Source organism: Tinamus guttatus, unplaced genomic scaffold, assembly GCF_059628265.1.
Source record: "Tinamus guttatus ecotype Peru unplaced genomic scaffold, ASM5962826v1 Tinamus_guttatus_pri_ptg000653l, whole genome shotgun sequence".
Lineage (NCBI taxonomy): Eukaryota > Metazoa > Chordata > Aves > Tinamiformes > Tinamidae > Tinamus > Tinamus guttatus.
The window spans coordinates 533,428-545,939 of NW_028289187.1; the positions used below are offsets into that span (position 1 = coordinate 533,428).

General features: G+C 43.4%; 1 protein-coding gene across 1 annotated transcript; it reads right to left on the reverse strand.

Annotated features, from left to right (window-relative positions):
- Positions 1-6,650: 6,650 nt before the first annotated feature.
- Positions 6,651-11,561, reverse strand: ODC1 (ornithine decarboxylase 1). The gene is made up of 10 exons (XM_010218541.2): positions 11,401-11,561; positions 11,115-11,288; positions 10,782-10,954; positions 10,351-10,485; positions 10,116-10,197; positions 9,688-9,771; positions 8,494-8,656; positions 8,301-8,413; positions 7,801-8,015; positions 6,651-7,126 (listed from the first exon to the last, which is right to left on the reverse strand). Exons 1-10 carry the CDS (start codon positions 11,500-11,502, stop codon positions 6,985-6,987), a joined length of 1,383 nt encoding a protein of 460 aa, XP_010216843.1. The 5' UTR covers positions 11,503-11,561; the 3' UTR covers positions 6,651-6,984.
- Between the last annotated feature and the right edge of the window lie 951 nt (positions 11,562-12,512).

Sequence of the window (12,512 nt, forward strand, 5' to 3'; positions counted from 1 at the left end):
CGGCACCCGCTGTCCCCCGAGCCTCCCCTGCTCCGAGACCTGGGCAGGAAATGGGAACACCTGCCAAGACCTCGGGTTTTGCCCATCCTTCCTTCCTGAGATGGCGGCAGGATTGGTGCGGGGACATGGCAAGGAGAGCTAACGCCAGGTTAGAAGATAAGCCTTGTTAACGCCCCTTGGTATTAAGTACACAGGTGCTTTTTCTCCATAGCAGGGTGGCCTACTTTGGCAGCTGGCAGCTCTCCCAGTCCATCTGGGATCCCAGGATCCCACTGAGGGCAGAGCGCTCATCCCTGCAGAGGAAGGATCAACGAGCTGGATGCCTGGGCCCAATTCTCCCTGGAGCCCAGTTACCCAAGGACAGAGGCGCAAAGGGCCTGAAGGAGGGTCTGAAAGTGCTGCTCAGCTGTGGCTTCCCAAGTCTTCAAGCATGTCTAGGCACCTTCCAGCACAATGGCCCAAATTTCAGGTCTCTCGACAACCCTATATGTTGACTCAGCAGCCCTTACCACCACTTCTTTATTTTTTTTTCCCTTGTTTTTGTGGGTCAGGAGCTTCCTACCCAGTGGCTCCCTGGCAGCAGCGCCCTCAACCCAGCCTCTTGGCCCAATGCTTGGGGAGGCACCGGCGCTGCCGCTGCGTTATAACCCTTCCAGACCCCCAATTTCAGCACTCCGATGATGAAAATCGAGCCTTGAAAAGCAACTAGAAGCACAATGCCGTGTATCAGCAGCACAGACGCACCCCAGATCAAGCAACTGCCTAACTTAGCCCTAGAAGCGATGAAGAAGCATAAAAAAACACTTCAGAAATAACTGCTGGAAGAGCAGAGCCTTGGACAGGACGCCAGGCAGGAAGCGGGAAAGTCAGGTAACATTTGAGGTAAAAAAAAAAAAACATTTGGTGAATTTATAAAATTCTCTTTTTCTCCCATTTCAGAGCAGATGGGAAAGGTGTTTTGGTTGTTTTTTGTAGTTGCTTTGGTGGGGTTTCTTTCTATTTTATTTTTTTTTATTTAATTTTTTTTAGCTGTGCATGGTTTACTATTTACTTTGTGCATACTTTTTCCTTGTACTTTCTTATTTGTGTCCGTTCCCTCTCGTAACCTCTTGCTTACTGCGGCAGACTTGCATGGGGAGAATGGGTTTCATTTGAAAAGTTTCCATTTCTCTCCTTTCTGCCGACTTCCCTGGCTCCACTGGACAAAGTTTCTGCTTCTTTTCGAACCCGGCTCCATCCTGCAGGTGTTTGGCTAGGCTGACTAGTCACCATGCAGTTCTTGCTGGCAGGATCTCCCTGCCCTGCTCTGCTCACAGCTGCCTCCGTCACCCTGCCAGGATCAGAGGTGCAGCCGGAGGAGGCCGGCACTGTCTGGTGAGCGGCTCTGGCAGGGAAATTCACCTGGAATTTCCCTCCCCGAAATCAGCAGTCTCTGGGGCAAAGTGGATTTTTTTTCTATCCTCACTTTGGACAAGCTCCTTATTCTGTTGTGAAGGTTTTTTTTTTTTTTTTTATAAGACAGAGCATCCTTCCTGAGAAGTATTTATTGACATGGGCGAGTGAAGCGCTGCTGCTGCCATTGAGCTGTATTTTACAGTAAGTAAGTGCAGTTTTTAAGCATGTATTTTTTTAGCTAGCAATATGATTGATCCCTTGTCTTCATTTGTGCCTTCCCAGAAAGCGTGACAGCACCTCCATCACCTTATGGCCACCGCATCCGTGTTTTCATGCTGTAGCACAGCAACCCAGCTCCTGTAGCTAATACCTGGTTCATTAATAGCACTGAATGCTCTCTCCCAGCTGTGAGCGTTAGTAGCCAAATATGTAAGAGTGATATTTATACCCACCGAGCTTTAAGTGCCCATCTCCTGTCGTGTTCCTGGAAAGGGGAGCTGCATTTTAAGGATGGATGAAATAATCACAGAATCACAGAATGGCTGGGGTTGGAAGGGACCTCTAGAGATCATCTAGTCCAACCCCCTGCTCCAGCAGGGACACCTAGAGCACGTGGCACAGGGTGGCATCCAGGCGGGTTTGGAAGATCTCCAGAGAAGGAGGCTCCACAACTTCTCTGGGCTCTGTCACCTTCGCAGGAAAGAAGTTCTTCCTCACATGGAGATGGAACTTCCTGTGTTTCAACTTGTACCCATTACCCTTTGTCCTGTCACTGGCCACCACTGAGAAGAGTTTGACCCCATCCTCCCTGCAGTCACCCCTCAGGTACTTGTACATGTTGATCAGATCCTCTCTCAGTCTTCTCTTCTCCAGACTAAATAGGCCCAGCTCACTTAGTCTTTCCTCATAAGACAGATGCTCCAGTCCCTTAATCATCTTCGTGGCCCTATGCTGGACCCTCTCAAATAATATCTGTGACTGTGAGGACTTTGGGAGTCCTTTGCACAGAGCTGCCTCAGTTGCACTTCCTCAGCTCCCACCCAGCACTATTCACATGCCCAAGGTAAACAGACTGACCCTACTATGGCATCTATGGGAGCACCCATGCTTTGCATTGCTGCCCCAAGGGCGGCTCTGCCCCCGTGTCCCTCCCCCAGCTGCTGCCTCTGGCCTGGCCACCTCTGCACCAACTTCCAGCCTGGCATGAGGAGTCATGCAGGAAGGGTCTAATACCAGTTGGGCCATAGCAACACCTTCAAGACGAGTGTTGCAAGAATATGGGTATTTGCAGGGCTGCAGATGTCTGACTGAGGTTGGTCCCTTTGCTCGCTGACACCCAAGTGTTTGGCTGCAATGCGGGTGGCTTCGTGTCTCCATCCCGGGGCCATCAAGGCTTGTGTCGAAGCTCGAAGCCCTTGCAGAGGGCAGAGGATGCTCTTTGTGGCCGACTCTCTTCATGCCCACAGACACTTTTCCAGAATGGCTTTGACAGCTTGGATGCAGTCAGCTCCTCCTGTGCCACACTGACAGGCCCATGTTCCCCTCGAGAGCAACAGCAAAACCCGACAAAAATAAGTCTCAGCCCCCAAATGCCTCCTGATCTAAATATATGTTTTAATATAGTCAAATAGAGTGTTTTTTAACCAGCTAAGGATGAACTTGAACTGAGGGCATTTGTAACATGGGTATTGAAACCAGCCCATGCCACCGAAACACTGACTGCTTTCAGACTAAAAAAGTATTGGGTAATGCAAGCCAGAATTGGGAGCATTTTTGTAAACCTGTTTTGATACTCATTAATTTCCTCCAGAAGGAAATAGAAAAGTGAATTATGGAAACTCTTGATTTTGGCGGGGGTGACAATCAAATAACAGGTAATCATGGGAAATTGTCATGTAACATTTTTAGATGAGGATCCTTTGCAGTGCGATCATCCTTTGATCCGGGAGGGAAGCCCACAAGTAGCTATGGGAGATCGGCTCGGAGGGCCGAGGTGCAGCGAGGAGAGCTCTCCCTCCGGCCGGGAGCTTGGTGCTACGCGCAGGATCAGCCCGTTGACAGCCTGCCCTGCTGCTCTGTGTGCAGCTCTGGAGCCCCCTCTTCTCCCTTGGACCCATTCACTTGCTTGCTGAAACCGTCTGCCCGCAGGGTGTGTGTTTGAATACGCGCAGCCTAGGAGCCAGCAGTCTGGAGAGCGAACAGAAGCTGCCTGGGAGGCACGTGCTGCTGCAGGAAGAGGGAGGGAAGGCAGCCCTGGGGCACGCTCTGCTCCTGGGGACTCCCCGTCCCCTCTCCTGCTCTCCTGGTCTGCACCCTTGAATGTTGCAGGCTCCTCTCTTGCTATCACCCTCCTGCCTGTGATTTGCCAGCAGCTCAGAGGGGAAGGTGGTTTCTGAGGACTAGTATTACTCAACTTTTGTGATGTATATAAAAATACTTTTGTACCATTACATGCACTTGACCCAGCTGAGCCAGACAGGGACTTGGGGAAAGAGCCTCAACCAGACTAACTGCAGTCCCCAGGTGGCTTCGCCTCTCAGCAGGGGGAAAGCATCTTCTCTCAGAGTCATGCCTGGGCTTTCGCCTGAAACACTCCTGTCTTTTTTTTCCCAAGAGGGATCCCAAGTAACGAGCCACTAGTCTCAGGGGTGCCAAGGAGCTTCCTCTGGGGACACCAGCCACAGGAATGACACAGCCTTACAAAGGGGCTGGAAAAGGCCATTTTTCCACAACACTCAACACTGCAGAGATCATTTCTATCAAGAAATGAGCCCAAGGACACAGTCTGTTCCAGCCTCAACTTTCTTACTTGCTGAAGTATGCGCAGAAGATGCAGCCCATCTTAATTTCTCTGTTATAGAGCTCATCCCATATCAGACAAGCTTGCTCCAGAGAGGAATAATTAAGATTTTTCAGTTAGAACACCTGGATTTGATCAATAAACGTGGCAAAAGAGAGTGTAGACTTTGATAGCCCAACCTCTGTGAGAAAGAAAGGGATACAAAAACAAACTGGGTTTGGTGAGCAGTTTGGTGCTTGCTTTATTGCATCTCTGCTGGGCTACACAGTGATCGAGCTCACACTAGTAAGCTAAGGAGCCCCCCCAAGTCAGGCCAGGCTTTACTGTATGACCCATTCTTGCACTTGGAGTATTTTAACCTCAGTAAAAAGTATAAAAATGCATATACGTTATAATCAAACACCCTAAAGCTCAGAACATCTGCTCACCATTATTCAAAGTTCAAAGGAGAAAGTTAGAGCATGCTTGAAAACTGCATTATTGCAAGGACTTATTACAAGTAGCAGCCAGTCAGCTCTCTCCCACAGCAGTAGCAACCAACTACCTAGCTCAAGACTGTGAAAGTGAAAAATTACTTTTTGTATGTTAACAGTTCTTTTAAAGCAGTAGGATTTTCCTCATTTAGTGAGGGTTTACAGAGCACCAGGCTGAGACTATGACACAGAAGACAAAAGTTAGGAAAGAATGGTGGGCAGATAATTAGGCTCCCTGGAAGAGAGGGAAGTTAATCAAAATGACTTTGCAAGTAGCCACTGCTCCAGCCTGCTGCTGAGACAAATCGATGTATTTGTCTCAGATAAAACATTCAAATACCTAAAATGAACTGAGATAACTATAAATCAAGAAGCCAAACTGGCTGCCTGCCAAGTTCCTCTCAGGCAGCTTCCAAATCAGTCTCTACAGGGGATCCTGTTCAGGCTGCCCCCTGGACACCCTCCCCACTGCTGTGGGTCAAGGGAGGCTGATAGGGCCAGGTGTGTGTCAGGCTCCCTTCCCTTCTGCCTCAGCCCTCCCTGGCCTCACACCAACACTGCAAGAACAACCCAGCTCTTGCACTTTCCAGGACTTTTTCCTATAAAGCTGTTGAATTTTCCTCTGTAGTTACTTGTCATGTGTAAGCAACCCTATGAACTTGGAGGAGAGAAAAAAAAAAAAAAAAAAAAAAAAAAAAAAAAAAACAACCACACACCCTCCTTTATTTGGAGGGAATTTCCTTGAAACGAGACACAGGCTCCAAGCCCATGATGTTCATGTCCTAAAGTTTGCTCCAGTGTAACTGAAGTGCCAAACACCTGGCAAGCTATAGGCTTGTCTGGGTGAGAACAAAGGCACATGCTACTTCAATCACAACCTTCAAAGTAGTAGTGCAGCAACATCAAAACCTGTAAAAAAGTGATCAATGCAGCTGCTTCAAGAAGTAGGAATGAGATCACAGCTGCTTGTTTCCTCTCAGTTTCCTGAGAAAGTAGTAGTGCAAACACTACTACTTCCATGAGCAATATTACTTTTGGATGGCCTTTTAGGTATATGATAATTTACAATAGAAAAGGGCTTTACATACTTACTGGATAAGTCAATGCTTTCCTCTCATCCCTTACCTACAATTTACAGGTCAGGTATTTGTTAAGAATCACCAGGCAAAGGCACTTGATCTGGAGCAAGGATCTGTACATTTTGTTCATCCAAAACATTTTACAATTTTAGTACAAATATTGGCAGCAAATTAGCATTAAGAATTAGCATTAGATTTACTAATTTCATCATCAAGAGATCCTGTGCTAATATTCAGCTCACACTGCTTAGTGCCAGTTAAGATCACATTTAATCCAGAGAGTGGAGCTCAACTGGCTATATTTCTAAAAGTCTAATAAAAAGCTTTTAATTGTAATACATGCAAAGGATGCTGTTTCCTTTTTACCCTTTCAAGTGTCATTTAATCCTACTCTCCGCAGGCAGCAACCAAATACTAGTATAGTATAGGCAGCCACAATGCTTCAGTCTTTCCCATTATATATTTTTTATCTTGCAGAGTTTAAGTTATGTTTGGGTAGTAGCCAAGAGGCCACCTGTGTTGCTTTCTTATGTTAAAGACTAGTTGTTTTCAAACAGCCCATGGTTTATAAGCAGCTCATTACACACTATACTGAGCTGTTTACAGAATGCAACTGCATTACTCTCTTGTTTAATAGTCAGATTAATGTGATCCTGCAAAGATTTGTACAAACTTAGATTTGCTCTTAGTCAAGTTTTTCCAGTAACACACAGTTAAAGACAAGTTATTCCCCCTTCCCCTCAAGATCCCTCACTAGAAAATACTTAAGGGAAGTTGTGTTATTCCATTAAAAGGCTCTCACCACCCGAGCATTAACAGGTCACTCAGAGCAGCTTCCAGCACATGACAGCAGGAGTCACGATGACTAAATCTGTTCTACACATGAACAGAACCCAGGACCAGTTATTTCAATATACTTTATTTTAAAACAGGTAGGTCACAAACACTAAGCTTAGCCCATTCTGCCATACACAAGCTACAAATACTTGTTTGACAGTTGAGGGTCAGTCTTTAGTAGCATATGTGAAAAGTGAATAAAAATCCATATAAAACAATATTCAAATAGTTTCCATAGGAACACAGATAAATGTGACCCCCATCTCCTAGTCTTTTTTGTTCCATTTATGCCAAGCCTAAACTTTAAAAAAAAGTAAAAATTCTAGCAAAAATTAAGTTAATGGTCCCCCAAATGTCCTAAATTCAATGACTAAACTTGCAGTTAGCTACTAAACATTATCTATACATTAATACTAGCCGAAGCACAAGTTGCTGGATATTCAATTCCGCTTTCCCAGGCACAAGACAGTGGCAAAGTAGCAACATCCTGCTCTTCCACTCCAGCTAGGAACCCTTGCTCCTTAATCTGTTGCATTAATTGCCTAGAAAAAGGAAAAAAATAGAAGTCAGAATTTTTTCACTACAACAGGCTATCAAGAAATCAGGCCAACTGCTTTAGTCAATGTCAGTGAGTTGGAGGGGAAAGAGGAAAAAAAGGACAATCATTTACTCAAGCACCTACATGTATTTGAAATGCTGTTGCATACTATGTACTATGTATGCATTAAATGCTCAAAAGTCCAGATCACATCACTGACTGCCCCTTACTCTATCTCTCCACATTCATATCTGACTTGAATAAAGCAAAAACATAAGGGACTAGCAGTATAAGGGAGATGACCAGGGAGAACCATGCAACTTCCTTCACACAGTCAGGTATGAGTTGTACCAAAGAAACAAGCTCAAAGCAAACAATTTGATCAGATCCAGCCAGTTTATGCTGCAGGCAACACAAGAAGTTGTGGTGCCATATTGCCCATGAGCCCTTTAAGTTACCTTTCCTGAGAAGCAATACAACATGAACCAATTAGTAATGTCATAATTGTTTAGTGCTACTTTACAGAGGCATTGCCTTTCTTCATGCCACAGGAAAAAGCTGCCTGCAGGTTCTTTGGGAACGGACATCCAATTGATATGAGCTACTCATACAGATAGCTGAAGTCAAAAGGTCTCAGCAGATGAAAATATTGCCAAATTAAAAGCTCAAGTTACTAACCATGCTGGTCTCGACATCACATAGTATATTGCTGGCCTCTGGAATCCATTGAAAGTAGAAGCTGCTGCAACAGTATAGGCACCCATGTTTTCAAACAGAATCCAGTCACCAACTTGCAGTTCTGGCAAATGGAAACGCTCCACAATACGATCCAGGCCATCACACGTCGGTCCCCATATGCTGCAGAAATAGCAACTGTCATCTGGCTTGGGTCTCTAAAGAAAAGTAGGTCGAGTATGGTTAGGATGACAACCAAAACAGAGCTTCAGAAAGTAATATCCTGATTAGTCTGAGAAGCACAGCACTCCCTCTTCCCACCAGGGAAAAGCTGCTTGAAAACCAAGAAAAACCTTCAACTAGCTTTAATGTATGTTTTAATCAGCCAAATGCCAAATCTTGGCTATTTAGAGGAAGCAGTGAACAGAGAAAGCAGCAGCTGGCATAAAGATTATTGTATCCATGTTTAGTTTGCAACACTTCTGAAATCTGAATCCACATACCTTTTGCAGGACTGGTTTAACATGTGCATGATCATACAAAATGCAGTTGAATGATCCGTACACTCCATCATTCACATAGTACATGAGAGTTTTGTCATTTGCATCCTCTTCATCTGGAAGAGTTAGGACATCAGTAAGAATACTTGGAAAGTGTATACTGCAGCCAAGCAAGATTAGCTCTGGATTTACATACCATCAGAAGCTGTTTGCTCCTTTAATACAACTTTTTTTGCAATGATGTTGACCGCCAACGTGAAAGCTGATGCAACATAGTATCTTCCTGGCTCTGCAATAATATTTATTCCAGAATCCAAAGGAAAATATTTATCCAGTGCTGGATTGATTACACTTGTGATCTAGGAAGAAACAAGTTACATTTATTAGTAAATTACTAACTAATCATATAGTATTTTAAAAGTCTAGAAAGTGAGACTTACAAGCTCATAACAATATGCAGGGTCACTTATCTCTGTTGATTGTTTTATTTCAATATTCAGTTTTGTTGGTATGGGATCAAGCTTATACAAGACACTGACAGCAGACAAGGCTTAGAGATTACATTAAGTGACCAAACAGCTCACATTCCCAGTCTAAAGTCACCCCTCCAGCATCATCAGACAAGCATTAGCCTCCTGCAAGTCCTCACACTTCAACAGCTGCCTCCTGGTTCATCTGAACTTTTGCTTATCACATAATATTCCCCTGTTCACGCTATCCTCACAGTATCTAAGCACCCGAAAAGTTTTGTCATTCCCTTTCAAATTCTCCATTTGAATTTCTTTGAAATTATGACTTTATGAAGATGTAATTATTTTCAAGTTCTGAAGTTATCAGGAACTATTAAGCTGGCTCCAACAGAAGCATTATTGCATTTGGCTCCATTTGTTCTTGATTTGGTGTTAGCTAACACAACACTAGAAACCAGTCTTTACTAAGAGGTATTACCAGGGCAGGCAACAATAGCCCACACATTAATAAAAGCCTCACTTTGTAGAACTCCACTTGCTGCCTCCTTGCAGATATATTTTGTCATTTAGCATTACTTTATATTTGCAGGTGTTCCAGCAGTGCTGTAAGCAGAAGTCCTATAAAACCTCAGTAGCCTCTCCTCTTCCAAAAGAGGAAGCATTTGTGAGACAGGCTGGAGAAGTCATCAGTTAAAAATCCAAGAACTAATTTAAAACAGATCAGAACCTATCTAATCATTTAGTTCAGCACCTATTGGGCTCATCTTTCAGTTTTATGATACTTTCTCCTGCTCTAAGTTTGGCCAGACAGATTCTCTCCAGCATGTGCCTGTATGCCAATATGCAAAAAAAGATTTTATATTTAATCCATACAAAAATTCAAAAATATTCCAGAACACGACAAGTTAACAAAGCTGCACCTCTTCAAATTTAAGCTTGACATCTTCAGAACCAGGGAAGCCACCACCAATATCAAGCAGATACATATTGAAGCCAAGTTCAGCCTGGAAGAGATTAAATGGAATAGTATATATTATAGAATGAGATTAAATGAATGAGTGTTAAATGGAAATCTTTATCTATGATTTTAGCTTAAAAAAGTCAAGTCACTTCATCAACACTTTGGGAACAAAAGCTAACTGTTAAGGTTCAAGTTAACAGTTAAGTGGATTTCAGATGCTGGTTTTAATGCACCTAGAGGTGAGTTCTGCAGAACTGCTACTGAAAGAAAAGCCACTTAGATTTCTAAACAATTTCAACATGAAGCTGGTGACTTAGCTATTCTATTTTTGCTTCAGTCCTGTCACAACAGTTTGGTAGCAGTGCAGAATAGTAAGACTGTACTTACCCCCATATCAAACACACAGCGAGCATCAGAAATGGCCTGAACAAAGGTCTCTGGGTCTGTACATCCACTCCCAACATGAAAGCTGAGATAAAGAAACACCACATCAGTTGCAATTCAGGACCCCTGAGCAAAGCTTATACACCCCTCAAGTCTCAAAATGCATCTCTACCACCAGGTAGCCCATCTAAAGAAAGCTCATTTAATGTGATTGTGTGCTTTCATACACTTGACTCACCTAACTCCAACAATGGCAAGGTCAAGTTCTTTTGCACGCTCCAAAAGCAGCCTGCTGGTCTTAAGGGTAGCTCCAAATTTAACGCTCAGGCGACAAACTGCTTTTGAATCATCAGTTGTGATGCGCAGGACTAACCTATAAATAGAAAAAAAGGCAATTCGTAAGCTCTAGTATATAAAGCATCGTTTAAGAGCCAGGCAGGACCTTATTCTAAGTTAGATCTTAATTCAGAAGCAAACTTTCTTGCCTGTTCCTTCCTAATGTGCCAGTAAGCTATATAGGATTAGACTTCAAAGACTAAAAGCAGGTTTGTTTTCTCTTAAGTTTTTCATCATGTCCTGACTAATAAGCGACAAGTTTCAAGTAAGAGAACAGCAGACATTTTAGCAGCTTGGGAACTCAAATAATAAAGTACAGAGCAATTAACTTACTTGGCTTTTGGATGGGCCCTTGCAACTTTCATTAGTTCTACTTCACTATCAAAAGTCATCATCTGAACACCACTGCTGGCAGCATGCTTGATCTGAGAGACTTGTTTGCAGGGATTTGCATAAATAATCCGCTCAGGAGGAACACCAATGCTCTGCACCAGCTGTATTTCTGTCTGAAGAGAAAACAGGCTACACTCGTAACAGATTCCTTATTTTGGGACAGTTGATTAAATTCATCAGTAGAACAAAGTTGACAGGGCTTGGTTATGCAGAAGTGTTCAGCTTTACAAGATGCCTTCATATGTGTATGCACTGCAATGCATAAGGCCTCACCTTACTGGCACAATCGAATCCTGCGCCAAGAGCAGCAAGTGTCTTCACTACAGCTTTGCTATCATTGCATTTTACAGCATAGAAAGGGGTTACCCGAGGAAGAGCTTTATGCCACCGCATGTGCTTCTTTACTATATCCCCAAGATCAGCAACATAGAAGGCATCTTTATCATCCTAGAGCAAACGGATACACAAACAGTGAATAATAGAGCAATAGAGTCTTGCAGAAAATCTATAAAGGCAACTGTTTCATTTAACATAACTTGTAGCATCATTTCGTACTTACAGAAGATGACACTTCATTTATTTTCTGGTCGAGGATATCCTTGGCTGTAAAACCTTCATCAAGGAAGGTGAACTCAAACTCTTCATTGCTGAAGCTGCTCATGATTTCTGATTATTTCAGGTTTACGTCAAAGAATATAAGTAAAAACTGTTGATTCAAAAAGTATTCATTAGTGCATTCTAATTCATGTAGTAATTATATAGTCATAAACTGTGACCATTACAATAATCATTTTGACAGCAGCAAAGAGTGGAAACTCTTATGGATGACAGATCAGACTTATTTATAACCAAGGAAGCACACCAGAGAATAAAAAAATCAAGGCAGGTTGTGCTCTGTTCAGCAACCATATGATATTGCACTGAACCCACTCAAAGAAAAAAGTCAAATATTTTCAGATATTTACATAAGCCCCTGGAAGTTCTCCATCTTTTCACACCTATATTAGTTTTGCCTCCAATGCTACAACTGGTGCTGGTGTCAAAATGCTTTACCACTTCTCTGATATCTCAATCTAACACAGCAGAGCCCCAGCCCCTGGAAAAGATGTTTACACCCTGTCACAAACAACATTTAGATATGTTATAGACTTCTGTACAGTAACAGCCACTAGGCCAGATGTTAGGACCTGGATCACTACAGTAAGATTAAGCATAAATGTGCCAAGAGATCAGTTCCTCTGTGAGCTCTCTGCTCTTACCAATCCCCTGGCTACACAAAGGGAAAACCTTGGCTACAGGCTGGGACAAGGGTTCTTTCTCAGTTGTGGTCTGCAGACAGTGCCTTCTCCATGACTGCAACTAACAGCTGATAACAGCACCTTACAGTAGTTCCTAAATTTTCCACATTTAACAAGTCTGCTGGCCAATAAAAGAGTCCAAGAACCTGAACTAAAACTCCTCTGTCACCCCAAACCCACAAAGTCCATGTCAGTGTGGATGGGTCATTCATTTAATAGGCAAGTCCAAATACAGAATGCTTATTTAGGCAGCTCAGTGTGTGCTACAGCTTCAAGATATCAGCACTGTAAGTGACTCACAGTGAAGATAGGGTTTCATGTAACTCCATCCAGCAGCCCTCTGCCTTCCCTCAGCTTTTTTAAACACGAATTG